Raw genomic sequence first — 25,596 nt, 5'->3', positions numbered from 1 at the left:
CGTGCCGAGTGTTTCTGGTGCAGTAAATCTGAGGTGCAACCTCACCGCGGCCGGAGGAGCACCCAAATACTCCTTCCCACTCTTTCTCCTCCCAGGGATTTCACCGACTGACAGAAGCGCTTTAGGGGTATGGCACGCTTCAGGCTTGGTGTCTGCATTAAGGGAGAAGAAATGTGTTTTCCAAGATGGCTCATTGTGGCTAAGCTCAAACATCTGCCCAAAGCCACCCTAAGGGTCTGTCCCAGACCGGGGACCTGAACACCCACCTCAGCCCCGCAGTTATCAGGCTGCTCAACCCCAGCTCCCACGTGCTTTCCCTAGCACAGATTGGGGCTCCCCAGCAAACAGGTCTGGGTGCGTCTCAGCCCCCCCTCGCCCGGGGCCGCGGCCAGGCACTGCCACGGCCGAGGCAGAGCGGGGAGAAACCTCTGACTGTGCCGTGCGGCCGCAGGCGGTTTCTGTAGAGCCCTTCTCCCACTCCCCAGATAACAGCTTTTGTCTTTGATGTGGAAGCTTTCTCCCTGTGCTGATCCAACTTTAATTGTTTCTCCACGATTGTAATCAAAGTCTAATTTAAAATACGCTTTAGATTATTGTTCCGGTTAGCCTGAAATCTGAAGATATGAAATGTGCTTTCTTGCTGTTTCTTTCCAGCATCTTTAACCAAACGGAGAGGCTTTAATCCCAGAGACAGTTTAGCAGGCAGGGCTTAGAGACCCTGGCTGCTTCATTTACAACATTCAATTCATTTTTCCCCTCTCAAGTTGTCAGGGCCTAATGACGAACTGATAACGAAGCTTTGTCCTAATGAGGCCCGTGTTGCTGGTCTGATCTAGACGTGGGGAGAGGGGAATTGCTGAGGGTGATGCCCAGCCAGGGGGACCTGGCAGCACACAGGGATGCTGGCAGGTCGCCTGTCTTCCAGCCAGGGCTACCTGCAAGGAGGCTGTAAGAGCAAGGTGTGGAGTGGAAGCGAACGACAAGTTTGCAGGTTTCTCCCTGCAAACACCGGTGGGGGTTTCATACAATTGCATACGTATTTTGTACGCTCACACGGTCATTTAACCCATCCCCAGCTCTCACAGAGCCCTGGAGGGGCTGGGTAAACAGTCACAGACACCTCCTTTGCCACCCCCTGCTTCAGGGTGACCCTGCTCACAGCCCCGGCGCCTACCTGCGTGACCTGCGGTGAGCATAGTCTCGTCTCTCCTTCCTTTTTGCACAGCCGTTGGTGGTGGAGGCCTCCTTGACCGCACGGCCACTCAGCTTTTCAGGACGCCTGTCCTCCGCAGGGTACGGCAGGCAGCCGAGCGTCCCACTGCAGGAGCAAGAGAAGGGAAAGAGTGATAGAGAACGGTCCATTCAGCCGGGCTCGGTGGCTGAAGGTTTCCCATGTACTGGGGAATCCCCTTCCTTTCTGCAGGCAGAGCCTGTGCTGCTGTGAAGGAGAGCTGCAGGTTGCTCCTGGGCCTCCTGAGCCCGCAGCACTCAGCCCTACAGTGGGAAATGCTCCTGCAAGGCTCCAGAAAGCCCCCATTTCCAAGCCAAGCTGTGCCCTAGCATGGGCATGCTGTGCTCGGCTTCCAGGCAGAGGTGCCACAAGTATCATGTAGCCAAGGAGCAGCTGGACAGCCCCATACTGCAGGGACAGCATGGGGTTCAGATCCAACGCAACAGCAGGAGTCAACGGTAGCTAATCTGACCGGCACCCCTGGACATCTTCCTCTGCGTTGTGGGTTTTAGCTCACCAGCTCTGCAGAGACAGCACTGGTCTTGCACTCTGGTAGAAAAAAAATTTTTGCATTTCAAATGCCATTCCCCAAACCTTCTATTAGCATTGCCAATACCTCACCGTGCATCCTCATCCTATCCCCCTCACCAGCACTCAGGTGGAAGCAAAGCTTCGGCAGCCAGAGGACAGCCCTCCTCCCTGCTCCTACAAATAGGGTGCTGGGCCAGTAAATACACCTGATACTGATGAAAGCCCAAACTGGAGAACCTGGGACAGCCCAGCAGAGCTAAGGGGAACCACCTGGGCCAGGCAGGTGCCTGCAAGAGCCCTGGGAAGACCATGAGAGATGGCAAGGAGCAGAGCTAGGGACAGGAAAGCCTGGGGTGAGAGGTCCCCAAGAGACACCGGGGCTTGGGCAGGGCAAGCTCAAATGGAGAAAAGCAGCCAAATGGAGAAAACAAACCCAAATGAGCCTGAGCTCAGACATTTGGGAGGAAAGTAAATAGGTTTCCAGGCCCCACAGATGTTTATTTCAAATGGAAAACCATAAACCATACCCGGTGGGGGCACCAAGAACATTATGGTTTTTGTATCATCCAGAGTATTATTCGAATAAATAAAGCAAGCATCAGCATGTCCAAGCCTGACCTGGCTGTGGGGTGGCAGCCATGGTGGGCTAGGCTCAGCTGGCAGAGAGAGTGTCCCCATTTCTCCCGTTATCATTTTGAAGCCAATCTCAGGAACGGGCTGTGGGTGCTGCTTTGGGGTTTAGCCATCCCCAGGTCAGCTCTGCAAGATCCCACTGCTGTGTCTACCACCCGACCTACCTCCTCCCTTCTGAAAGCAGCACGCCGAAATCCCGAGCCATGGGGACCCCCACCCCGGAGCAGGGGGAGGCTGGGATGTCCCCCTGCCAGCCCCGCAGCCACAGTGGCTCAGGGATGCCAGGAGGGTCTGCAGAGAGCGTCACAGCCATCACACATGGGCTGTGGGCTCAGGAACAAGGGGCCAGGGCCAGGGGCGTGCTGCACGTCTGGAGGGTTAAACGGGGCCAAGAGGGTGGTTGAAGAGCAATGTGATGCTAAAACAGCATGTTAGCCCCGGTTAGGCACGGCCAGAGGCTTGCATGCCCCGGGGAACATCCTGCTGCCTGCCGCAGCCATGAGCAACACTTTTTGGGGCTGGAGTTGGCACAGGAGCCCCTGCAGAAGAAGGGCCACCCCTCTCTTTCCACCTGTGTTTTCTTTTTCAACAACCCCCCACTTTCTCTAATAGCTACTCTTGGAGCCCATTTTGTAATCCCTGAACATTTAAGCATGTGCATCAGCCAAATACAAGCGACAGGGGTCAATGGGGGGAAGCCGGGTGAAATATTTCCGGCCCAGGACACGCAGGAGGTGACACTGGCTGATCCGATGGTCCCTCTGGCTTTAAAAATCTATTACTCCTCTTGTAATAAATCCCCCAGCTTCCCAACATCTATGTTATTTTTAAACATCCAGGAAGCTACACGGTTAATTGCTTTCTTTGTGCAAACTAATTAGCTTGTGGTCTTTCCCGAACCCCTTTTAAGAACAGTCTTCTGAGGCTCAATCATTAGGATCCATTCAAAATGTCCCCAAATTAATGACCTGTGCGAAGTCTGGGCTGGATCAGCTCCAGCAGCAGCGGCGGGAGGGTTCCTCCCCAGGCTGGCAGCACGCTGGGGCACTGCTGCTTTGCGGGAGGGACCCAGGCACGGCGGGCGATGTCCCTCTCCCCCTGGCCCCCGCTCCCACTAATGAAATTTTCAGGTCCTGGGGTTAAAACATATTGGCCTTGAGGCAACCAAGGACTCCTGTCCTGCAACGCGCTAGGAACCATTTCTTCTGGGCTTGAAAGTAGTTATTGATGGAAATAATTATTCTCCAATCCCATCAAAGGCTGGCTTCAATTCAACCAAATGTTCTCCTCTGATGAATGCTGAGAGTCACTAACGCTCTAAACTGGCTGGTAATCCCCTTGCGTTAAGCTCCATAGACATTGATTGAATATATATGTAAAAACATATTTTTTTTTTGTCGTCTTTCGTGTCTTTTGTGTCTTTCATGACTGATATAAAAGTGCTTGCAGTTTGGTGTGAACGATTACTGTGTCCTCAAAGGAGAAGACTGTCACACCTTCCCTTGCCGGTCCCTTCCTGCAGCAGAAAGGAGAAGGTCTCTGGGGGTGCTTTGCTGGAGCCGGCCCCGGGAGGGCAGTGAGGACACTCGGGGCGATGCGGCTCAAGTACGGGGCTCGCTCAGCACAGGGGACGTTCTGCCCGCAGAGGCGTGTGCCGGAGCAGGCAGGAGGACGAGGAGGCAGGAAGGATGCCCGGGGCTTGTCTGGGCACCCAACACTACTCTGCCCTCGGAGTGAGGACCGCAGCCTCCTGCCAACGTACGGGTCGCATGTTTGTCCCTAGGGATGCACCCCTGGCCTTGGGCAGCCGGGCCATGACAAGGCAGCAGCCCACCCGTCCTGCCTGCTATCCAAGTTTCTCCATTTCCATTAGACAATTGCTTGCACTCTTTTTTTTTTTTCTTTCTTTCTCCCATGCAGAAATCCAGCCTATCCATCAGGCCTGCCCAAAAAGCAGCATCCCTGCTCCTGACGGGGAGACCCCACGCAGCAGGGCACCCGCCAGCCTGCCTGCCACCAGCTCAGCCCAAACCACACCCCGTGCCACCTCCCTCTGCAGGCGGCTCGCCTGGTCCCTGCCCTTTGCAGCAGTCTCCAGTCCAAGAGGGGTTTTTTGGGCTCATGGTGATTTTTGCCAGCTTTTCAGCGGCTGGGCTCTCGCCTCTCCCACCAGCCCAAGCCTTTCACCTCTTGTCACAACCCAGCCAGCCCACCTCGCATTTTGGTATTGGATTTAGGCTCTCCCGTGTTTTCCTTCCCTGACAGAATGTGTTGGCAGCAGAGGGAAATGATCTATTGCTACCCTAATAGAAATGATGCAGAAAAGATCACTGGTAGGAAAGAACCCAAGTCTTCCTGATTTGAAGGGGAGTGAGACCACCGTAAAACGCTGTGGCTGTTTGGAGAACGGGGCGGGTGACGGCAGCCCAGCTGCGAGGTGGGCAGTCCCTGTTTATTTCTACAAACTGACCGATACGCTTCCCACCAGCCTTTCCCAAAGGCACATCACATTTCTGAATCCCACTGGGCTCCCTGCTGCCGGAAGCATCCCACAGAGCCCTGTCACCCGATGCCATCCCATCCCGCCTCCCTTCCCGGGGGGCTGGCATGTCACCCCCATTTATGGGGACACTGCTGAGGCCAGTTAACCACGCTGTGGCCCCTACGCTCTGCACCAGCTCCCTTTGGGACTGGACATCACTGTTTGCTGGGGAAAGGTAGAAAGTCACCGATGGGCTCGGCAGGAGGCTTTCGCACCGGGTATCTTACAGGAGCCCGAGGTGGCCGTGCACAGAGGTGGCAGGATGAGGCCGCAGCTCTGCAGAGGCCGAGGAAAATGCAAGACCGGAGAGGTCCCGCAGGGCACTTGCAAGACCTAGGAGATGTGCTGGGCTCAGCAAAGACCCCTCACGGAGTTTGTGCAGGGAAGTTGTTAAAGACGTGCTGGGGCTCCAGAGCCATGGGTGAGCCCCGCGGGTGAGCCTTGGCCCCGGGGCAGGGCTGCAGCGTTGGGGCAACCTGGGGGCTTGAACCAGCCCAGCCATGGGGAAATATTGCCCCCCTCCGTTAGCTCCCATGGGATTGCGCCGCCTTTCCTGCCCGCCGGCAGATCCTGGCACCCTTCACAGAGGACGGGGCAAAGGCACAGGGTATTTGCTGCCTCGGGGAGCAGAGCTAACTCACAGCCCATCCGCGTTCCTCCATCCCGGGCCGCCGCGCTCAGTGCCATGGCCAAGTGCCATCTCATCAGGCCATGAAATGTGGCACTTGGTGACGCATGCTTCGCCGGGAGCTGAGCCCAGCGACACCCGTCTGCTCCAGCCCCGCAGTGACACGCAGTCGATGCGGGTTTGGTGTGCACTTGAAATCCCTGTGTGCTGGCATCTCAGCGCTGCTGGGGCTGGGCAGCTGCCCTCCCCTGCCTGCAGGCTCCCACGTCCCAGCCGAGCTCCTCTGCCCTGGCCCTGCAGCAGTCTCCTGCCACAAAGCTTTCATCAATCACCCTTTTCCCTTGCAGTAACTCAGCTCCTCATCTCAGGAGGAGAGAAAAGCAGGAAAATTGCCTTCCTAGTGACCTTTCAGCTGCTGGACCCTGCCACCGGGCTATCTCTCCAGCCTCAGCAGCACCTCCGCAGAATGGGCTCCAGCAGTCCCAGCCCTCCGTGGCCTGGCCACAGTTCCTCTGCCCTTCCCAGCTGCCTTGCAAGCAGCAGCGTAAGCACGCGGGGGCTGGATCATGCTAACCAAGCCTTTTATTTTTATCATTTGTTTTACTTTGCACACGCAGCTGGGTTGGGTGCTGGATGCACAGCGCGAGCGGGAGCGTGGTGCTGCAGGGCACCTGGCCGCACACATGAGCACGTTGGAGACCCCGAGCACTGACTGCTCTTGGCAGACCTGCACTGACAGCAGTTCCAAGCTCAGGACAGAGTATTTGGAAAGCCAGTATGGAAACTTTAGTACCTTGCCCTTTTCAGCCCTGGCTGCCTCCACGTTCCCATCATCTCTACAGCCCTGGTGAAAAGGTAGGAGCGGCTCCAGCCGACCGGAGCCCCCAAAATGAAAAAGGTTAAAGGATCTCTGATGAGCCTTTTAGTTGTGAATGTTTCACTGGCATTAAACCAATGATGGATGTCTCGCCTGGGGACTGGGAACATCAGCCTGTGAAAGGACACAGGCGTCCGCAGCAGGCACACCGCCCCGAGGGGAAGCGGGAGAAACTCCTGCGCCCACAGCCGCTCGCACCAGCTCTTGCTACTTCTCCTGAATAACATGCAAAAAGTGCATAGACACATGATTAATATCTCATCTTTCCTCTCCTTTCCTCACCTGGAGGTTTTGGCTGCGCAGGAGGGGGCAGGCGGCCGGCTGGGGTCCCCACTCTCCTGCACCCCTGTGGCTCTCTGCCACGGCCACCTCCGATGTGCCTCTGCCCTGGGCTCTTGGCCCTGACAAGGGTGGGCTGAGCTGCTTGCAGCATTTCTAAAATCCACCACTTTGGGCTGAGAAGCCTTTTAGCGCTAGCAAAATGACCCTTTTATTTTCTCCTTTACTGTCTGGCTTTGCTCATCTGATTGAAAAAGAAAATGGTCGAACCGTTCCTTTGTCCCAGGAGAGGGAGGGGGCAGAAAAGAAGGTTGTAAAGACATTTCCAAGCAAAAACTCCAGCAGATGTGTTTACGTAAAGCTTTTTGAAATATGCACTAAAAATACCTCTTCAAAATTAGGAGATGGGGAAAATTATAAGTGCTTCCCACAAACACACACACACAAACACCCCATGGCAGGTTCTTTCCCCAACTCATTCGAACCATTATTATTAGTGCAGCAGGAGCCCTGCAGTTTGTTATTGAAAATTATAATAGCAAATCACCGAGATATTTTCCCTGATTACACAGACTCCAAGCCAGTTCAATTTTAATCTTGTCCCTGCTATTTTTTCCGTGCATCAGCAGAGGCACCAGCTGCAGAAAAGCGCGTGGTTTTCTTGAGGCAGTTTAAACACAGAAGAGAAATATAATTCCATAATATACATTTTTCATCCAATTTTTGCCAGCCATGACTTGCCTCCCCCTCCTGCTCCTGGGAACCCTGCATCCTGCTGCAAGCCCGGATGCGGCAGCGGTTCCTTTTGCTTCTTGGACTCCAGAAAGGTCCAAGACTGCTCTTAGCACATCCCGGGCCAAAAAAGCAGCTTGGCTCTTTTATTTTCCAGCAGTTGATTTGCTATGCATGGTTGAATCAGAACAGAGGAGCTTCGCTGCTGGAGGAGGCCCCGGTAGCGGCGCAGGGTCAGTGCCAGATGCTTCGGGGGATACTGTGTGGTCGCAGCCCGCGGGGAGGGCTCCGTCCCGGGCACCAGCTGGCGGCGGCGGCTCCCGCTGCGCAGCACGGGATGGGCGGCCCTGGCGCAGCGTAAAACTCCACGGGGGAGAGCGATGCTCCCGTGGACTGTCTTAGGTAGGGTCAGGCACGAGGGCGAGCACAGCCTCTCCTGCTCCCCATGGCTGGGTCTCCTTCTCCCTAGGGACGCTTCCCATCCCTCTTCCCTCCCGAGCACCCGGCCGCCTTGCAGGGCTCGGCACCACCTTCCCCCGCTGCCAGCAATCCGGGATGGCTCTGCCGACCGCCTGCCAGCGACAGCAGAGATAAACCCGAGGAATATGGCACGCGGTCGTATCATTTCTAAAGGAAGCCTGGACCGCTGCCCCGTTTTGAGCGGTTTTTACAGCATCTTGTGCCTCCCACGCTGCCGGCTCAGAGGTCCCTGCGGTGCTTTGTGCCCGTCAGCACCTGCACGCTGCCGGGCCGGGCTTGCTCTTGAGGGGACAATCCTGTGCCTTTCCTATCCTCAAATCCTCCTCCTTAGACAAATACCCTGCAGGTTCCCATGCCTGTAAAGGAGCCAGTTTTCTCCTCAATCAGGGAACAGTAAAGGATTTTCAGCTTCTCCCTGGTGCCTGCCTCCAAACAGAGCCGAAAGTACTGACATTACCCCGAGCCACACCATGGCACAGCAATCCTGCACGCCCCAGACCCACGTTTTGGGGGACTACAGGCTCCTGAGTGAGCCTGGCGTGGCAGGGATGGTCTGAGGAGGGACTGGGGCTGAGAGCTTGTGCTAAACCCTGCCATAGCCCCACGGCCACCCTCCTCCCAGACGGCCACAAACTGCACTCCCAGACCCCATCCCTGCCATCATCCCCCAGGCAGCCCGGAGCAGCCATGGGGGCAAGCGGTGAAGGGGACAGAGCTGACGGCCAGGCACGGGGCGACCCTGAGCAGCCCTCGTAGAGCTTGCGATTAGGAAAAGCCTGGATCTGAGCTCAAATTTCTCATTTGCCCATGAGCAGCATAGGGCGAACCCTGAACCAGGGTGTGGGCAGCACAGGGCAGCCCAGTGGCTGTGATTGGGCTCTTCCCAACACAACACTGGGAGCTGGAAGCAAAAACAAACAGAAGGATGTCCCAGAAAAGAAGTGCTTTGCCACTATGTGCAATGTGGTCAGGCTGGAGAGCACCTTCACGCCCAACAGGCTGCACAGTGCCAACCCCCCCCAGGGAGCGTCCCCTGTGCCACCGCAGCACCCCGGGTTCAAGCCAAGCCCCCCGTGGCAGCGCCTTGCTTCGGTGCTGGCTGCCATGGATGGGGCCGTGCTTGCACACAAGATTCCAGTCCCTCGCACAGGTTAATCCAGGATCTTTGGAGATCCCTATCCTCCCGGTGGGCCTGGGTTCGCTCTTTAATGAGGAAGCCACCCCGTGTGCTGCCAAGCGATGGCAGGGCCGGGCCACTGGATGCCACATCCATGGTGCTCGGTCATTATGGGTGCTCTCTGCGATGCATCGATTCCCTCCTTTGTCCAAAAACCCATGCCGTTTGGCATGGCGAACAGCAGCGAAATAGTGTATTCGCCAATAACATAGCTCATTAAATTTTAATCAAATAGGGGATTGTAAGCACACAGTTACCAGGAGCTCCTGGGAGCGTTGAGAGATCACTTTAAAAATGAATTAGTAATAAGGCACATTGGAGGCAGCAAGGAGAAGACGGCTGGAGAAGATCCACTTGGAGCAGGAATGCTCCCTCTGCCGCTCACATAAAGCTTTTTCCTTCTCTCCCTTAATTTGCTTTTTTAGAATTGCCACTGGAAGAAGAGGGGAAAACACATTGGATGTCCCAACACTCAGATAACTCCAAAAAACCAACCAGTTCACGCAGCTGCCGCCTGCCCGCAGAGCCGCCCTGGGAACGACTCCGGTTGACAGGGAGAGCATGGAGAAGACGGCCGCCCCATCCATCCAGGCTGGGGACAGGGACACTCAGGTCACGGCACCCCGTTAATAAACTGCCCCCGAGCCACCCTGTGTGCCAGGACACAGGCAATCTGAAGGGCTCAGCTTGAAACAACTCCGACATTAAAAAATGCTCGACCCCCCCAGGACAGACCCACGGGTGCATCCGAAGGGGTGTCCCGGGGGCATCACCCGAGCAGGGCAGCGCCGGTGCCGCTCTGCCCCGTGGGGCTGCCAGAATTAGAGGAGCTGAGGACAACATTTTCTGCCGACCCCCCTGTGCACCCTGGGGCGGGGAGCCCCAGGCAGCAGCCAGCAGCCAGCAAAAATCAGTCTGCCATGCTTGGGGGGTCTGGTGAGGTGGGGGTCCCTGGGTATCCCCTCATTTGCGACTTGTCTCCCAAACACCCATCCCGCCGCGATGCCCAGGGCCACGCTGCCAGGGCCACGTGGGGCTGGGACAGCTCAGTGACACCGTGAGGAGCAGATGTCCCCGTGCGGGGACGTGTGGGCAGCAATTAGCTCCCACGGAAGGGAATTAAGCAACAGCTTTCTCCTGCCAGAGAGATGAGCCTACGACGTTCCCAGCCCAGGAAGGGAGGTGGCAAGTGGGCTTTAACTCCCCTGCTACACGCTGCCGTGGGCTTTTTATGGCCAGAAGAGCCCCTTTGCCTCCCTGTATCACGTCTCCTATGTCAGCTGAGCTGGGAAATTCCCAAATTGCAGCTTCATGGGTGGGAGGGTTTGGTTTGACTCCAATCCTCCTTCCCCGTAACACCCCCTCGTCCCGTGGGAAACACCTTGGTGGTTTTGCCAGCTGCCCAGGAAGGACTGGTGAGGGGGTTTTAAGTTAAGAAGAGTTCTGGGAGGGAAGACAGGTCCTTTCCTCCTCCCACTGCGCTCCGAGGAGGGAGAGGTTGGTATGGCCATGCCATCCCTGCCACACAGCGGGCACCAGGGTGCTCGGTGCTGCAGCACCCACGGCCGTTTGGGCGTCAGAGCCAGAAGGAAACCTCCCTCTCCACTCCCAGGTCTTGTCCCCAACCATCCACGCCACCCTGCGATTCTGAACATTGTTTTAAATCTTTCCCAAAAAGGAAGGGGAGGATATTTATTGGCTTGCTGCTTCCTACGGGGAGGTTTGGAGGAGGCAGGTGGGTCCCCGGGCTCCTGAGCCCTGTGGCAGACCCTGCCAGGAGGGGCTGGAGAGAATCATTTCACTTTTCGGCACATCCATCTTTAATTGGGTGTAATAATAATTTTACTGCTTGCTGGGAATTGTGAAGCTGAACGAATATTTGTAAAATGCTTTGCTATCCTCAGCTGAACGACAATCTAGAACGGCAAAGCCCCGGTGTTATTCACATTTGGCTAATCCAGAATTATTCATAAACAAAATCAAGATTATGCAAATATATTCATTAGTTCTCAGAATACCTCCAGGAAAATAGAGGAATTAGTCTTGTTAACAATTGTATATTATGTAAGTGTGTGTCTAAGCACGCACAGACCCGCGCGCTATCGGTGCTGGGGCGCGTTCACCTGGGACTTGTCCCAGGATCTCAGAGAGCTGGAGAACAAGGACTTAGCCTGTGCAAAGTGACCATCTCAATTTTTGGGTATCCCGATGCCCCACGGCAAGCGACAGCACCCGGCGCAGCCCCCTGCAGCCCCTGGGGTCCCATCGGCTGCTCTTCAGCTGAAAAATAGAGATATCCCCAGCATCCCCTCCGCACCCATCATGGACAGCCCATGCATGAAAATCATCATCTTATTCTAGCCAAAACAGCCTTTCCTACCCAAATGAAGATTTTTATGGTACACGCAGGGCCAGGAGGCTGCGGAGGTGGGATTTAGATGCAGCCCCCTTGCTCAGGATCTGCCCTTTTCACCCTGCGCGAGCCCTCACCCCGATGCGAGCCTGTGCCCAGCTTGGCTTTCCGCAGTGCAACGCCACCGTCTATTCGGGGTGTGCTGGGAAAGGGGAGATAAAGGTGCATTGAAAATACCGCATGGTTTAATTAATGCCACATGCCTTTCACTCTATAGGTTGTGTGGATTGTTAATTATTTTTATAAAGAAAATAATTAGTCCCAATCAAGGCAGAAGCTCTCCAGAATTACAGCTCATTAACTGCTCTCACATTTTTCTGTTCTATAAAAAGTCATGTGGTGCTGATGAAAATTATAGACCCTTGGAATCAGCATTAAATACAAATTCAGACAGTGTTACCATCCTATTACCATCAACCGCATCGACTTGGCTTCGGTAATTGCAGCTGGAGATGAAGTGCAGGGATTTCTGCTCCATACAATCTCTGAAAACAAGCACTCTGCCCATTAGTTTGCCGGAAACAATGTGACACCAAGCCCCGACTCGGCTCAGTACGTCCCTGAGGAGGCGACAGCCACCAAGGAGTACGGGGAGAGCAAGGCGGCTTTGCCAGGGATGGGAAGATGAGGGTTGCTCGGGTTCAGTTCGGCTCCGTTTGGCAGCGGGGCTGCTCCTGCCCAGAGCAGGGGGGACCATGCAGGTCTGGTGCTCATCTAAATTAGGAAGGTGAACCAGCTAACGATGCAGCAAATCTGTCCTATGGGCTGGGGTAGCAAGGCCACCAGTCCAAGTGAAAGAAAGAGCTAGGAAATGCAGAGGGGACAAGGAGCAGTCTTTAAGCAGTGGGATTATTCCCATAATATCCTGGGACGTGGGGAAAATAAGATGTGGAGGGATGCTGTTTTCGGGGATGCAGGAGCATCTCCAAGCACCTCCCTCTGGACCGTCCTGGTCCAGGCACCGTGCTGGGGCCGGCTCTATCAAATGCCACAGAGACCTCGCTTAAAGCCTAATTGAAAGAAATCACAGCACGTACAAGGGAGTTCAGGTCAAATCAATGCCGACGTGATGGGGAGGGCGAGCGGGGGAGCAGGGCAGTGACCATGTCCCAGCGCCGGCCCTGCAGGCAGGGCACAGGCTGCGGCCGTGGGCTTCGCTGCCTCCTTTTCTGCCGCGGAAATGCAAGGTGGGACCCGTCGTCCTCTGCTCCGTGCAGGACAAACCCAGCGGCAGAGCAGGGCGAGGGTTGGCAGCAGCAGCCCGCGGCGGGGAGGGGGCAGGGGAGCTGCGGGTCCTCAGGATCCTGCTTTTCAGTTTCCATTAATCAGGGACGAATGTGCCTTCGGTGGCATTCGCAGCCCAGCAGAGCCGGCAGCCAGCTCTTGGCCCACGAGCCTCCACCGCAAAATTAACCCACCCGTCCCCACGGTGGCAGCTCCCATGCTGAGCGCCTGCCCTTGAGCATCCGAGCCCCCTCGGAGGGATGAGGACGGGGAAATTGGGGCTGTGGATGGAAAAAACACTTCTGGGGAGCCCCCGAGGGCAATTGGGTAACAACTACTGCCACGAGGCAGCAAATAGCAGGAGCCAAACCTGCCACTGGCCCGTGCTGCGGTTGTGCCTTTGGCTCCGTCCCTGCAGGTGCTGAGAGGCTCCACGCCGATGGCGAGTGCAGGGTCGGGGGCCCGGGCCCCAGGCACAGCCACACAGCCCCAGCACACCCGAGGGCAGAGACGTGCCTGGAGCACGAAATGGCTGTCTGCCAGCCTGGACTCTCTAAAACACCCAGAAACCCCTCCAAAACATCCGAACGACGTCCTTCGCCTGCACTGGCTCCTGAACCACACGTGGGAAATGTTTGGGAGAGCACAAGGGCTGGTCCAAAACTGTGCCAAGGATTTCTCCAGCCATCGGACGGAAGAGGCACCTGAGCCCCTGTGCCCGGGAGGCCCCAGGCTCCGCGGGGAGACGTGGTCAACATGTCCCCTGTCCTGCAGAGCTCACCCCCTGCAGCAGCCAGGGGCTGGGGACACAGGGCCAGAGGAGGTCACCAGGAGATCACGTCCATCCTCGGTCAGGAGGCACGGGGCACTCCCGGGCCGACAGCCCGTGTGCTCCACCACTCCCCGGCGGGCTGGGCTGCAAAACGCCCCTATTTCAGTGCTTAACCAGCGGCTCCCTTTGTTCCTCCTCCGCCGGCAGTGCCCACCCCGGCCCCACGGCACCTCCCTCTCCCCGGCACGCGTTATCCGCCTGCCTCTCCGCTCCGGTGGCCCTGCGCCATCGTCCTTCATTAACTCGGCCAGCGCGTGGCTGATGGGCAGACAAAGGCAGGGACGGGGCGGGCGGCTGCGGCAGGCAGATAACCACGGAGCCCGTCCCACGCAGCAGGGAAGGGCAGGTGAAACGTGGGCACTGGGCTGCTTTGTTGCTTTGGGTTTGTTTTCCTATATGTCCCTGATCTTGGAGTTTTTTGGCGAATAAAAACCCCCATCTCTTGGAAGAAGCTGTGCTGAACCCACTTGTCTTGCTTCTCCCCATCGTAACAAACCTGGCCGTGCTCTGATCGAAGCAGGGGGGATTTGAAGAGGGCAAATGCTTTACAGACAATAGGTTCCCAGAGTTAAACCACCAGCCTCAACGGGAAATCAGCCCAAAGCCCTAATGCCTCCCGCACTCCGCATGCCATGGCCATGGCCATGCCCGCTCTGCCGGCTGCAGACGACGGAGCAGCGGAGAATAAGTTATGATATATTTACATGCTATTATACATTGGTGTTATATATGCACTGCTTCGGCGGGCGGTTGGTTATACAGCAGCTCCAGCTGACCCACAGATTAATTCAGCAGGTGGTCTTTAACTGTGAAATCCCTCCTAATGCAAAAATATTTCTCTTGCTGGGCAATAGCTAATTCTTCATCCTGACAGTAAGGTAGCTAAAATCACAGCCTCCTACCCTGCTCTCTTCCAGTCACACCCCAACACACGCGCTCCCAAGCACACGTGGGCACAGCGATAAATTCGATACAACCAGCCCGTTGCCAAAGTGCCAGTTCCATTGGGATGATGCGCTGCTGGAATTTGGTGTTAGTGGCAGAGAAAACCTGTTTTCTCATCATGGCCCGTGGGTCTCGGAGCATTTTCAGCCACCTGCACATGCACGTGAGGTGGGCATCTGACCCCCGCCCGGGATCCAGCAGCACGAAGGTCTTTGCGGCCCATACCAGCACCAGCACATCGCAGCCCCCCCTGCCCCCGGGGGGAAGCAGGAGCCAGGAGGAGAGACCAGAGCAACCCGGCAGGCAGCAGGACCCTGCCCGCGCTGCCCCCGACCCCTCTGCCTGCCCAGGCACCCGCTCGGGGGCCAAGGAGGAGATGGCCTCCCCGGTGCCCCCACTCCCACCTCTGCCCCTCGCGAAGCCCCCGGCCGGGGCTGGGCTGCAGCAACTGTTTCTTCTTTCATTAATGACAAGACATAAATTAAACATGAAGTGTTAAACGGGTCATCAGTGAAGCAGTTAGCTCCAACCTCCTGCCTTGGCCATGGGCTGGGACACCCGGCTCAGCCAGCCTGAAACACCAATAGAGTTTTTAATAAGAGTTTTTTTCCCCACTTTTTTTCTTTTTTTTGAGCCCTTCCTGCAGTCCCCGCTCCACTGGCAGGGAAAGTGCTCCCGCTGCGTGCAAAAAACCCTGCTATTTTTAAACTCCCGGTGTTTGTCAGCGCTTTCGGCTCAAGTGGCTGGTGGAGAAGCCAGTTTTGCAGCACCCGGCGTCCCACGGAGGGTTGTGTGGCCTTTGCCAGGCGGTGGTGGCACCAAGATGTGGGCACCGTGCCCGGCCATGCTGCTGGAGGTGGTGGTCCAGCCTGCACATCCCCCGGGATCCGCACCACGCCAAAGCCCTGTTGTGGATGCTGTGCTGCTGGGATCCACTGCTCCTGCCGGATTTCAGGCACTCATGACCTCTGTATGTTTGCACGCACCCATAAAAATCAGCGAGCGGGGCTGTGAAAGCAAATGGGCTCCCGAGGTTTGGTGTTTCTCTCTGCTTGCTGCTGGGAATGCCAAAGGGCTGCGATCCGGGCATCAAACCCAGCCCTGTTTTCCAGCTGGTGACACACAACCCTGCACTGCCGGGGATCGGGACCAGAGGAGGACCCAGCGGGGCTGGGAGCCGTGTGTGGGTCTCCGGTGGGTCACAGCAGACCCACGCTCTCCTAACAGCAAAGAGCCCCCGGGGCTTGAGCTGGACCAGGGATGTGGCAAAGCCCCGGTACCAACCACAGCCGAACCGCAAGTGGGCTTTGCCGGCCAGGGTCGGGCTTTGCAATGATGAAGTTTCAGTGGCCGTAGGGAGAAAAGGAGAAAAAAAAAAGAGAAAAGGAGAAAGAAAAAAGAGAAAAGCAAAGGGTAGTCATGCATGAAATGATTTCATTTCAGTGATGCAGAGTTTACATTTGATAAGTTCATCTTATAGAAAAATGTATATATAGAAAGGTCCAACGGCCAGACTCAGAGATGTGGGAACGGGATAGGGATGGGCGTATTGCTCCGCACTTCGATACCTCTATGAAACAGCCTCCCCCAAGTGCTGGGACGGTGCTGAGCCTGGCAGGGAGGGGACCCCCATGGCCAGCACAGCCCCCCGAGGTGCCGGACCCTGCCAGGGCTGCGGTCACAAACCCGGCATCCGCGGCCGAGCCCCTGCGGCATCTGCAGACACGGGGGCTCCCCAGCAGCCGGGGGAGCGTCTGCGGGCGGCTCTGTTCAAGGGTGAAATCAAATATTTCTACAAAATGATCCTCCGGCCAGCCAGAGGACTTCCCCCCCTTTTGCTTCCTTCCACATGATTTCATCCCTCATCTGAAGAGGAGGATGAGGAGAGAGGATCGGATACAGTGCTTCCCCGAGCGCAGCGTGGGCGCCGCGGGCTCCCTCCTCCCCGGAGATGGGGGCAGCAGCAAGCCCCAGGTTCGGGGAGAGCTGCACCCCACGTTTCCCCACGAGACGCTGTGAACCTTCACTCTGAAGGAGGGCCAGGTTGTGCCCATGTTCTTTGCTGGCGAGCATGGGAATTGGAGGCACGGGGCCAGATTTGGGCCCCGAGGAGAGCTCTTAAATGAACTTTTACTTTTACAAGGTCAGCAATTGCCCGTCCTCCAAACCACAGCGTTTCCCACTGCCCTTCTGGTTTCCAGTTCCTGCAGTGCTGGTCTGGGGACAATCCTCAGCCCCACGTCCACTTTTGGGATATTTTAGGTGAAGGTGACAAAACCCCACGTGAGTGCAGCAGGGGCACAGCGGGGAAAGATGGCACGTTTGGGCATACCCGAAGTCTCTAAGAAGGCCCCATCCATGGGCTTGGGACTCCTATGGGGGCTTCCAAAGGCCCCTTTCCCTAAATCCGTAGATGCTTGTACACCCTCCCATGCTGGAGGCACACACGCCTGGCTAAGGCACCCATGGGTGCTGAGCCCAGCTGTGCCGTCTGGCACTCGCTGCATCCCACCCAAGCCTGGCAAGAACCTCCCTCCCCATCTCCCCCTCCCGCTCTGGGGACAGAGGTGTCCCCCACCCCACCGGGGAGGCCAACAGGAACACGGTCCCCAGCACCAGTCCAGTGGAGAGGCAGACGGACGGGGTGGGGGCGAAGGAAGAGGAGGAGGATGAAGGCTCTGCGAGCAGCAGGGAGGGGTTCCCGCAGGCATCCCCCGCTCTGCCCCTCGTTCGCTTCGCCCTGGCTCCCCCCAGCCTCCGGCAGCTCCCGAGCTGCCTAATTAGCTCTCCCCGCTCCCGCCGCCGTCCAGCTGGAGCCGGAGGGCAGGGGCAGACAAAAGCCTCCCTATTGACAGCCCCTGCGAGGAAGGGGCTTTTCTTCTCCCCCTCTGCTTTTCTTTTCAAGCCCCTCTCCCCCCGCTTGGGCCGGGGCCACGGGCTCATTAGCGCTTGGGCTCGTTGGGAGCGGGAGGGAGCAGATGGCAGCCAGGCGGCTGGCGCAGCCGGCCCCGCCGCCGCCTCTCCCGCAGAGCAGATGCCCGACCAACAAGGGGGAGGATTAACGGGAGCGGGGGGCCGTCAGCACGGCAGGGCTGCCAGCCCTGACGCCGATGCCCGGGAGCTGCCAGCCCGCTGGGGACGAGCGGGGGTCGGGGCCACCGAAACGTGGCCAGGAAGCCAGAGGTTGGGATAGGAGAGAGCTGGTCCCCAGCCCATCAGGGACTCTCCGCTGGGCCAAAAGTCACGGGGGAATTGCAGCCGCCTTTGCCCTCACTGGGGGTACTCTGACCCCCCGGCACTGCAGTCCCACAGCTGCTCCCACCCGGTCCCAGCGCAGGGGGGGGGGACACGCTGCCACCTGTGTCCCAGCAGCTTTGCAGCAGCAGCGCCCAGCCCCGTCTCCGAGATCACCCACCATGGCAAACCAGGCAGTGAAACTGCGCTTAATCCCACTTCAGCAACACACCCCTCCCTCCCCCTGCACAGCGCATCCCGGGGGATTAAGGGTTAAAGCACAAATCCCCTGCACTGCCCTGATGTGACCCACTTAGACCATCTGGCAGGGAGGGATGCAGGACCCTTCTTTTCCCAGCACTGCTGGTGCTCACCCGGCTGCCCCAGGAGCTGATACTGGCACCCGCAGCCCCCAGCCTCAACAGTGCCCTTGCTTTTCATGTAGGAGTGGATTTCGGCTGAGTTTGGGGGTGCTGGGCCAGGGCAGCCTGTGCCACACTGCCGTGGCTGGCGGTGTGGGAGCGGGGAACCCAAACACCCCCAAAAGCATCCCGCAAGCCCCCAGACTGCCACCAGCTCTGGGTCCCAAGGGGACCCTGGAGCATCTCCTGACCTGGCCGTCCCCGGCACCTGCAGATGGGTGCATATGAAATACGCAGCCGCGCTGGGAGAAGTCGGGCCGTTGAGTGCGAAGGGGCTCCCAGCCACCGCACCGTGGCTGAGGTCATGGCCAGGGAAGAGAGGCAGGCAAAAGCCCTGCCAAGAGGGAGGAAACGGGGTCCCGGTCGCAGGGCCGGGGCTACGGCACAGCCGCGATACTCGTCCCCAAAGGTTGGGCTGAGACGGGTGGCACCTTTAGCATGGGAGGTTTAAAGAGATTTTCGGTTCACAAGAGGCGAAGCCCCTCGCAGCAGCCATCGGGTGGGGATCGCAACATCCTGATGGACCAGGGAGAGGGAGCGAGGGCACCCTGGCTCAGCGGAGGGGCTTGGGGCAGGGTGGGGGTCCCTGGCCCCGACCCCATCCCTCCTGGCACACAAGCCCCTCAAACCACCCCTGGATTTTGCATGTGCTGGAGCAACCACCCCAGCAAAGGCAAGCATGGGGCAGCCCCAGCCCTCACCCGCCTCCCCACACCGCCGGGTCCCTCACCCCCCGCCGCAAAGGCTCGGCCCCAGGCTGCACGGTGAAGCCCTGCTGGGCCCTACGTGAGGAAAGGTTAATTGGAAAAGCCCCTTTCCCCATTGCCTCGGTTTTTCCTTTCACGCTGCAAACTGGTCAATAATCCATTTACTTTGGCAGAGCCCTGCTCCGGGCGGAGAGATGCATCGGGGGCCAGAATGAGCGGCCCCCCAGCCCCGGCAGGACTGGGAGGGAAGGGATTAATGTATTCTTTTGTTCCGGGATGAACCATGGGTTTAGCAGAGCTTTAACCCTCCGAACCTCCCAGGGAATTTAGATGGAAGAGGCTTTAACTCTGGGACCAGCAGCAAGGCGGTGGGGAGGGATGGGGCACAGGGAAGAGCTGCCTGGAAGGGGGAAAAAAAATCACCTTCTGCCCCGGGAAGCCCACCGCTGCCCCACAAGGGTGCAGGATTGAGCCCCTAGCCGTGCCCAGGGCACCCTGCGGGGATGGATTTGGGCTATGCCCACTGTGGAGGCTCCCGGCAGGACGCCCGTGCCGCAGCTGAGCCCCTTGGCACCCCACGAGGGCACAGGCTCAGCCAGCAAAACTGATGGGAAGACGGGCAGAGCTGGCCTAGAAACCGCACCATCGCCTCCACCGCTGCGGGAAGCGCGGGGCTGCATCCAGGGCAGAGATCCGTGGCATTTGCAGAGGAGCAGCTGTCAAGTGTGGGAGAAAACAGAAATCCAGATGGTCATCTTAATTTTTTATTTGGCTAACTGGTCTCCCCATCTCCTCTCTGGTGCGCTCTGCTCTCTGGCACCGCAGTCATTTGCTCTTAAATTAGCCGGGAGCATCGTCAGGGAAGAGAGGCTGATCCAAGGAGCGGCGCAGCGAAACCTTCAGGAAAAACAAACCCAGAGCGGAGCCGGCTGCGAGAGGAGCTGCCGCCAGCCTTGGGGCCGTTCTGGCGGATGGGGAGCAGGAGCCCGGCTCTGGCTATTGCTGGGCTACGAACCTGGTGCTAGCTCGGGGTGTGGGGACATTGCTGTGTACCCCGGTGGGGACCCGCTGCAAGGCCCCTGGGGATGTGAGATCTGGCATCTCACAGGCACGATCCTGCCAAGAGAGCAGCCTGGGGCTCCCGGCAGAGCCCCGCATGCCGAGCCGGCAGCCCTGACGCAAGGAGCCGGGGACCGTGGTCTCTCTGCTCCCCCAGCCTTTGGCTTCGGCCCCCCCGGCAGCAAAGCCCCTCGGTGGCATGGGGGCAGGGGCGAGCGCAGCACGTGCCCCGCAGACCCCAGGGAGAGCCGCGCCAGGGCTGACCCCGCTCGACACCTGCAGCGCGGGCGGCGGCGCAGATGGCTGCACCGCGGGGAATATCCCGCGGCCCCGGCCGGTGGCACACGCTGCAAGGAGACAAAAGGAGGCGGGCTGCACCGACACGGGGACCCGGCAGCACCGCAGCCGGCTGCACAGAGCATGCCCCGGCTTGGGGACCCCGTTGCGCAGGATCTGCCGGTGCTGAGGTGCAAAACGTAGCAAAGCCGAGCTGGCGGGTCCATTTTGCCGTGTGCCGAGAGCTCCTGACCCCTGCACTGACAGTTTCCCTCCTGCCAGAGCTGGCGTGCCAGCGAAACGGAGAGGCGCGTGTGTTCATTAACTTTTTAACAGAGCCGCAAACGCTCCCAGCCACGGTCCTCAGCCCGACCGGGATGCCCATGGCAATCCAAATTGCCGTGTAGAGCCGTGCATCGTTCCTGGTACTTGGGCTTGCTGTATTTCCCCAATGTCCTAATTTGTTGCCGTATTACATCTCCGACTGCGAGATATTTAAGCAGCACGGCTCGCTCAGGCACATTCAGGCAGGAGAGAGCGTGTGTGTGTGAGCCAGCACCCAGCCCGCTGATGGCCCCTTTGGGTGCCAACCGTAGCCCGATGCAGCGGAGGAGAAAGGCACGGTGGTTCCTCTCCCCCACGAAGGCTGAAGCCCTGCAAACACGGCCCGTGGGAATGAGATTTGCCCTTCTCCTTTGGAAGCCTAAGCTGTGCCTTTCCCAGTTTCCTACCCTGATTAATGGCAAACGGAGAGAACAGAAAAATTCATGCTTGGGCAGCTGGGCCGTGGGGGCAGAAGTGACCCCCCATTGCACAAGCAGCGGGACCCCCGTCCCCCTCGCTGCTGCAGCTCACAGCCTCCACAGGCACAGGAGGCATCCGAAACGGCTCACTCCCCGCGAGCTCTCTGCTGTTTAGTACAGGCTGAGCCCCCGCCACCCAGCCCGCTGCAGACCGAGCCCTTCTCCTCTACCCACCCATCGCCTTCCTAAAACTTTGGGTTGTTCCCCACAGCGGGTGGGGAGCAGCCAGCAGCCGAGATACAAAACAAAGAGAGAGGAGAACCAACAAAAGCCTCCTTTCCTTACAAAAACAGTGCAAAGAGGATATTTTTAACCAATATTGAGACAGTCAAGAAAATAAAACCGGTCTAAATTAGAGTGCGCACTGTTGTGAGGAAGCCACACGGACCCTTGCCCATGCGATAGCCTGGCTGAGCGGCTCAGTGGGTATGAGCCGCCCCCTCGCCTCGTTTCACAGGTTTTGACCCTTTGCCTCTGGCAAACATGGGGGGCACTGGCCTCCCCGGGAGCAGGAGGGACAGGGCAGGCACCAGATGTGCAAAGCTGAGACCGCTCGGCTTTGGAACCTGGGGGACAGCAGACCTGCAGCTGCCCCAGTCCACAGCTGTGTGCAGGCACCGTGGGCAGCCAAAGCTGCGGGCTGCACCTCCCTGGGGTGCATCAGCCTCCCCCTGCGCCAGGGCACGGTCCAGCTGAGGGGGCTGTTCCCCTCCCTGCGCATCACCTTCCCAAGGGTCCTGATGGGGGAGCGATGCAGAGACAAGACAACCAGCAGGACACCCACCCCACGGGTCTGCAAGGCAGGGATGGAGGTGACCACACTTTCTGGCTGATGACCCCACCACTGCCCCCCCTCCATAGCCCAGCTGGAGCTTTCCAGACCCCCACCCTGCTCCCCTCGGGAGGCAGCCAGCTCCTGGGCTCCAAGCACCACCGAGCCGAAGCTTCCCGAGCCTGCTCCCCTCTGGAGCACAGCACCTACCCGGGGAGGGGGCCCGGCCAGCCAACATCGCCCCACCCCAGGCACGGGGGGACCCCCAGCTCCTCCAGCCCCCAACTGGGGGTGGGCGGAGGAGACACCCCAGACCCTCCTGATGGGGGGGGTCCCTGAGCCCCCCGTGCCCTGGCAGCCCTTACCTGGGCAGCGGCTTGCGGGCCGTGATGCTGGCCACGATGATGCTCTCGGGTCGCGGCGTGGCCACGGCTTTGAAGGTGCCTCGCCAGAACTTCTCGAAGAGCTGCTTCTCGCCCTGCTGCACGCTGGCCATGGCCGCCCCGGCCCCGCCGCTCTCCGCGGTGCTGAGCGCTACCTCCCCGCCCGGCCCCGGCCGCGGGAGCCCGGCGCGGCGCTGCCCCGGCTGGCGGGGAGGTGTGCGGCCCCCGCCGCCCCCGCCTCCCGTTTTGTGCCGGCGAGGCGGGGAGAGCGGCCGGGCCCGGCCCCCGTCCCCTCCCCGGCGCCGCCTCCCGCAGCCGCTGCGCCCGGAGCGGCGGGGAGCCCGGCCCGGCCCGGGGCTGCGAGCCGGCCCGGCTGGAGGAGGGCAGCTCCGGAGAGGACCGGCGGCTCTTGCCCCCGCGGGAAACCCCCTGCCTCCCTGGTCACCCTGGACCGGATGGCTCGGGGGGGCTCAGACGGCTCGGGGGGGCTCAGACATCTCCTGGGGGTCTCCCACCCGACAGGCAGGCTTTCTAGCCTCACTCACAGACCCACCGCCACCCCGGCCTCTTCGCGGTCCCCAGGACCCTCCTTGCTCCATCCCCATCTGCCCCAGCCGAGGAACCGCTTCCAGCTCGCTGCTGGATGGTGGGCACCCCCACGCCTTGCCCTCTGTGGGGCACAAACCCTCCAGGGCAGAGCATCAGCCTGGGCCCCTGCACGTCTCCATCCCCCAAGGTGGGCTACCGGTAGCCTTTGTGTTTGCCCACTCCCAACTGTTTACCAGACACGGGTGAAGAAAGAGGGAGAGCCCAGAGCCACCAGCTCAGATGGCCAAGGGAGAAAGCAGCAGGAGGCCATGGAGACCACGCTGTAACTGGTCCATACTGGGACCCGTATGGGGAGCAGATTTTGGAAGAAATCCCCTTTTTTCTCCCCCTCCCCATCCCTTCCCATTTAACAGGCGCTGATGGAGGGGCAGGGATGGGACATGCTGCTTCTTCGTCGCAGCAACAGGGTCCTAACCAGCTCAGAAAACAAGACAACGCCTTGCGGGGCAGGATTTGACCCACCGGGACTGGGCATGTGGAGAGGGGGAGGGGAGGCTGGGGCAGCACAAGTGCAGCGGTGCGATTTCCCTTAGCCTCTGCACCGAGTACAATAAAACTGTCTTCAGGAGAAAATGCTTCTTCTACCAGATGCTTTGAAGCGCAAGTAAAAGCCGGTGACCTTGGATGAATGAGACTCTCTCTATTGTGCCTTGGAAACCCGCACGATACATTTATGTAAGCGACGGGGGGATAATGGAGCCAGGAACAATAGGCGGTAGGAGCCGAGAAAGAACGAAAATCATGGAGAAACTTGATCGCTTTCTTGTGATAAATACAAATTAGCAGAAGGCTCATCCTGACAGCGTTGTCTATCAAACTCCTCCTTCCCTGCCCCTTTTTGCTTTCTGCAAAAGTAGGTTTTCGGAACCGGGGGACAGGCGGCCCCGAGCTGCATCCCCACACCGAGAGCCGCAACGCGAGCGCCTCGGTGGCACGCGCCGGCCGGCAGCGGCGGGCTTTGTGCTGCGAGGCCGTGAACGGCTGGAGACGGATGCTGGGGAAGTGGCGGCAGTGGGAGCGGGCACGGATCCAGCAGGGCTTTATAGAAACACTGTCAGCTCTGCTAGACATCGCCCGAAACGGCTGACAGGGAAGGACGACATTCGCGCAGGGCAGAGAGATGCTCCCTGGGAGGCTGCTCCCCCCGGGAAACCACCCGGAGGCGACGGGCACCGCACCGGGGCTGGGAAAGGCTGGCCGCGAGCCATGGCTCTGCTGTAGCCCAGGGCACATCGCACATGCCACGAGCAGGAGATGTCAGAGTGGGGACCCACGGCCAGCAGTGGCGGGGCAGAGCGGAAGGAGCGGGGGAGAGGGCTCGAGAGGTGGAGAGCAGCCATGCTGTGAAAGCTCGGCTGGGGGAGGGCGCGGACAGCATCCCCGGCCCCCGCAGACGCAGCAGGCACTCACCAGCCCCGGGACAGCCGCCCACCAGCAGGAGCGGGTGCCACCACCACCCCATCGCCCTTCTCCCACGGACGGGCTGGGACAGCACTCGCCACCAAGCAAATCCCAGCCTGGGTTTCCTCTGGCCCTTCCAGCCGTTCCCATAAGGCACAGCCTATTCGTTAGGAGCCCGTTCTCCTTTGGAGCACGTTAAACTCGTCAAAGAGAGCTCAGGTGTAAGTACGCACGGGCCCTGGTCTCGCTCTGCTTTGTTGGCGAATGACCCAAGGCGAGGTGGGGGTCAGCAGGAGCCCTGCCGGCACGGCCAGCCCCGCTGCCCTGCGGCTGCGCCCGCCCCAGCCCTCCGCTTGCGGCTCGTTAACCCCACACCTGCAAGGCATCGGCCCCCGCGGCCCCCCGGGCTTTGCAGGATGAGTCCAGCCCCCCCCGCTGCGGCCTGGGTCCTCGCTGCACCCCAGGGCATCTCACCCCCTTCCACCAGCGATCCTGGAATGGCTCTAAACGCCCCAAAATTAACTACCAAATAAAAGGAATAATAAATGTTTGCACTATTAAATTAACAGCACGGGTGGCGTGTGGGCAGGAGGAAGGCTGCGATCATTACAACAAGAACCCTCTCTCCTGGCATACCTTGTGGAGACATCAGTGAGCCAATTAAGCAATTGGCTCGGTTAACGGAGGCTCCTAGGAATAGACTTCCCTGCTATAGAATATCTGCGCTGGAATAAATTGCCTCATAAATAAACAGCCTGAAAAAGCATTACAAGATACCCAGAAAAAGCAGTATATCATAAGCAGAAACGATACCTTACATTTCCAGAGTATCTATTAGCCCACGGCTTTGCCAACGCCTCCCCGAAGCCGGGCCGGTGCCCTGGCGAGGAGCCACGGGGCCGGTGCCACGGGGCAGAGGCAGCCCCCGCTGCCCTCCCTGCCCCGAGCCCTCGGGGTGGTCACGGCCAGACTCTGGAAGCAGCACCCCAGAGCCCCCGCCGATACTGCTGCCCTGCGAGACCGCTGTCTGCCAGCAGCATCCAGCTGGCGGTTACTCACCCCGGGGGCATCGCAATAAATGCCACCCCGGGTTATTTACAGCCCCGGCGATAACACAGGGCTCTGCCAGGTTCAAATGTTTGCACCCGTTTGGGTGCAGTAAACTGTAGAGAGACAGTTGGTCTTGCGATGGGAACAGGGAACCAGGACTTGGAGGATAGCTGCGCAATTTCCTCCAAAGCAAATAAAATAAATAAAATAAAATAAAGTAAAATAAAATAAAGTAAAATAAAATAAATAATCTCTCCTCAGAGAGCTCTTCTTCCATGGTTTGGATTTTTATTTTAAATGACAAAGGGCTGAGCCTGGGTTTTCTCCACCTGGCATGGGGGGCTGCAAACAGGGCT

The 25,596-nt window shown here is 58.7% G+C and overlaps 1 protein-coding gene across 1 annotated transcript in view; it reads right to left on the bottom strand.

Annotated features, from left to right (window-relative positions):
• Nucleotides 1-22,306, bottom strand: part of SRRM4 (serine/arginine repetitive matrix 4) — a 44,651-nt gene extending 22,345 nt beyond the window's left edge. The window contains exons 1-2 of the mRNA XM_075167285.1: nt 22,163-22,306; nt 1,175-1,318 (exon numbers count right to left, since the gene is read on the bottom strand). Coding sequence (XP_075023386.1) covers nt 1,175-1,318; nt 22,163-22,293 — 275 coding nt within the window. The 5' untranslated portion in view covers nt 22,294-22,306. The remainder of the gene's footprint in view (nt 1-1,174; nt 1,319-22,162) is intronic.
• Between the last annotated feature and the right edge of the window lie 3,290 nt (nt 22,307-25,596).

The sequence above is a fragment of the Calonectris borealis genome, chromosome 18 (genome assembly GCF_964195595.1).
Source record: "Calonectris borealis chromosome 18, bCalBor7.hap1.2, whole genome shotgun sequence".
In the NCBI taxonomy this organism is placed as follows: domain Eukaryota; kingdom Metazoa; phylum Chordata; class Aves; order Procellariiformes; family Procellariidae; genus Calonectris; species Calonectris borealis.
Note: the sequence above shows the minus strand (reverse complement) of the source record. Positions and strands in the feature narration are given on the sequence as shown.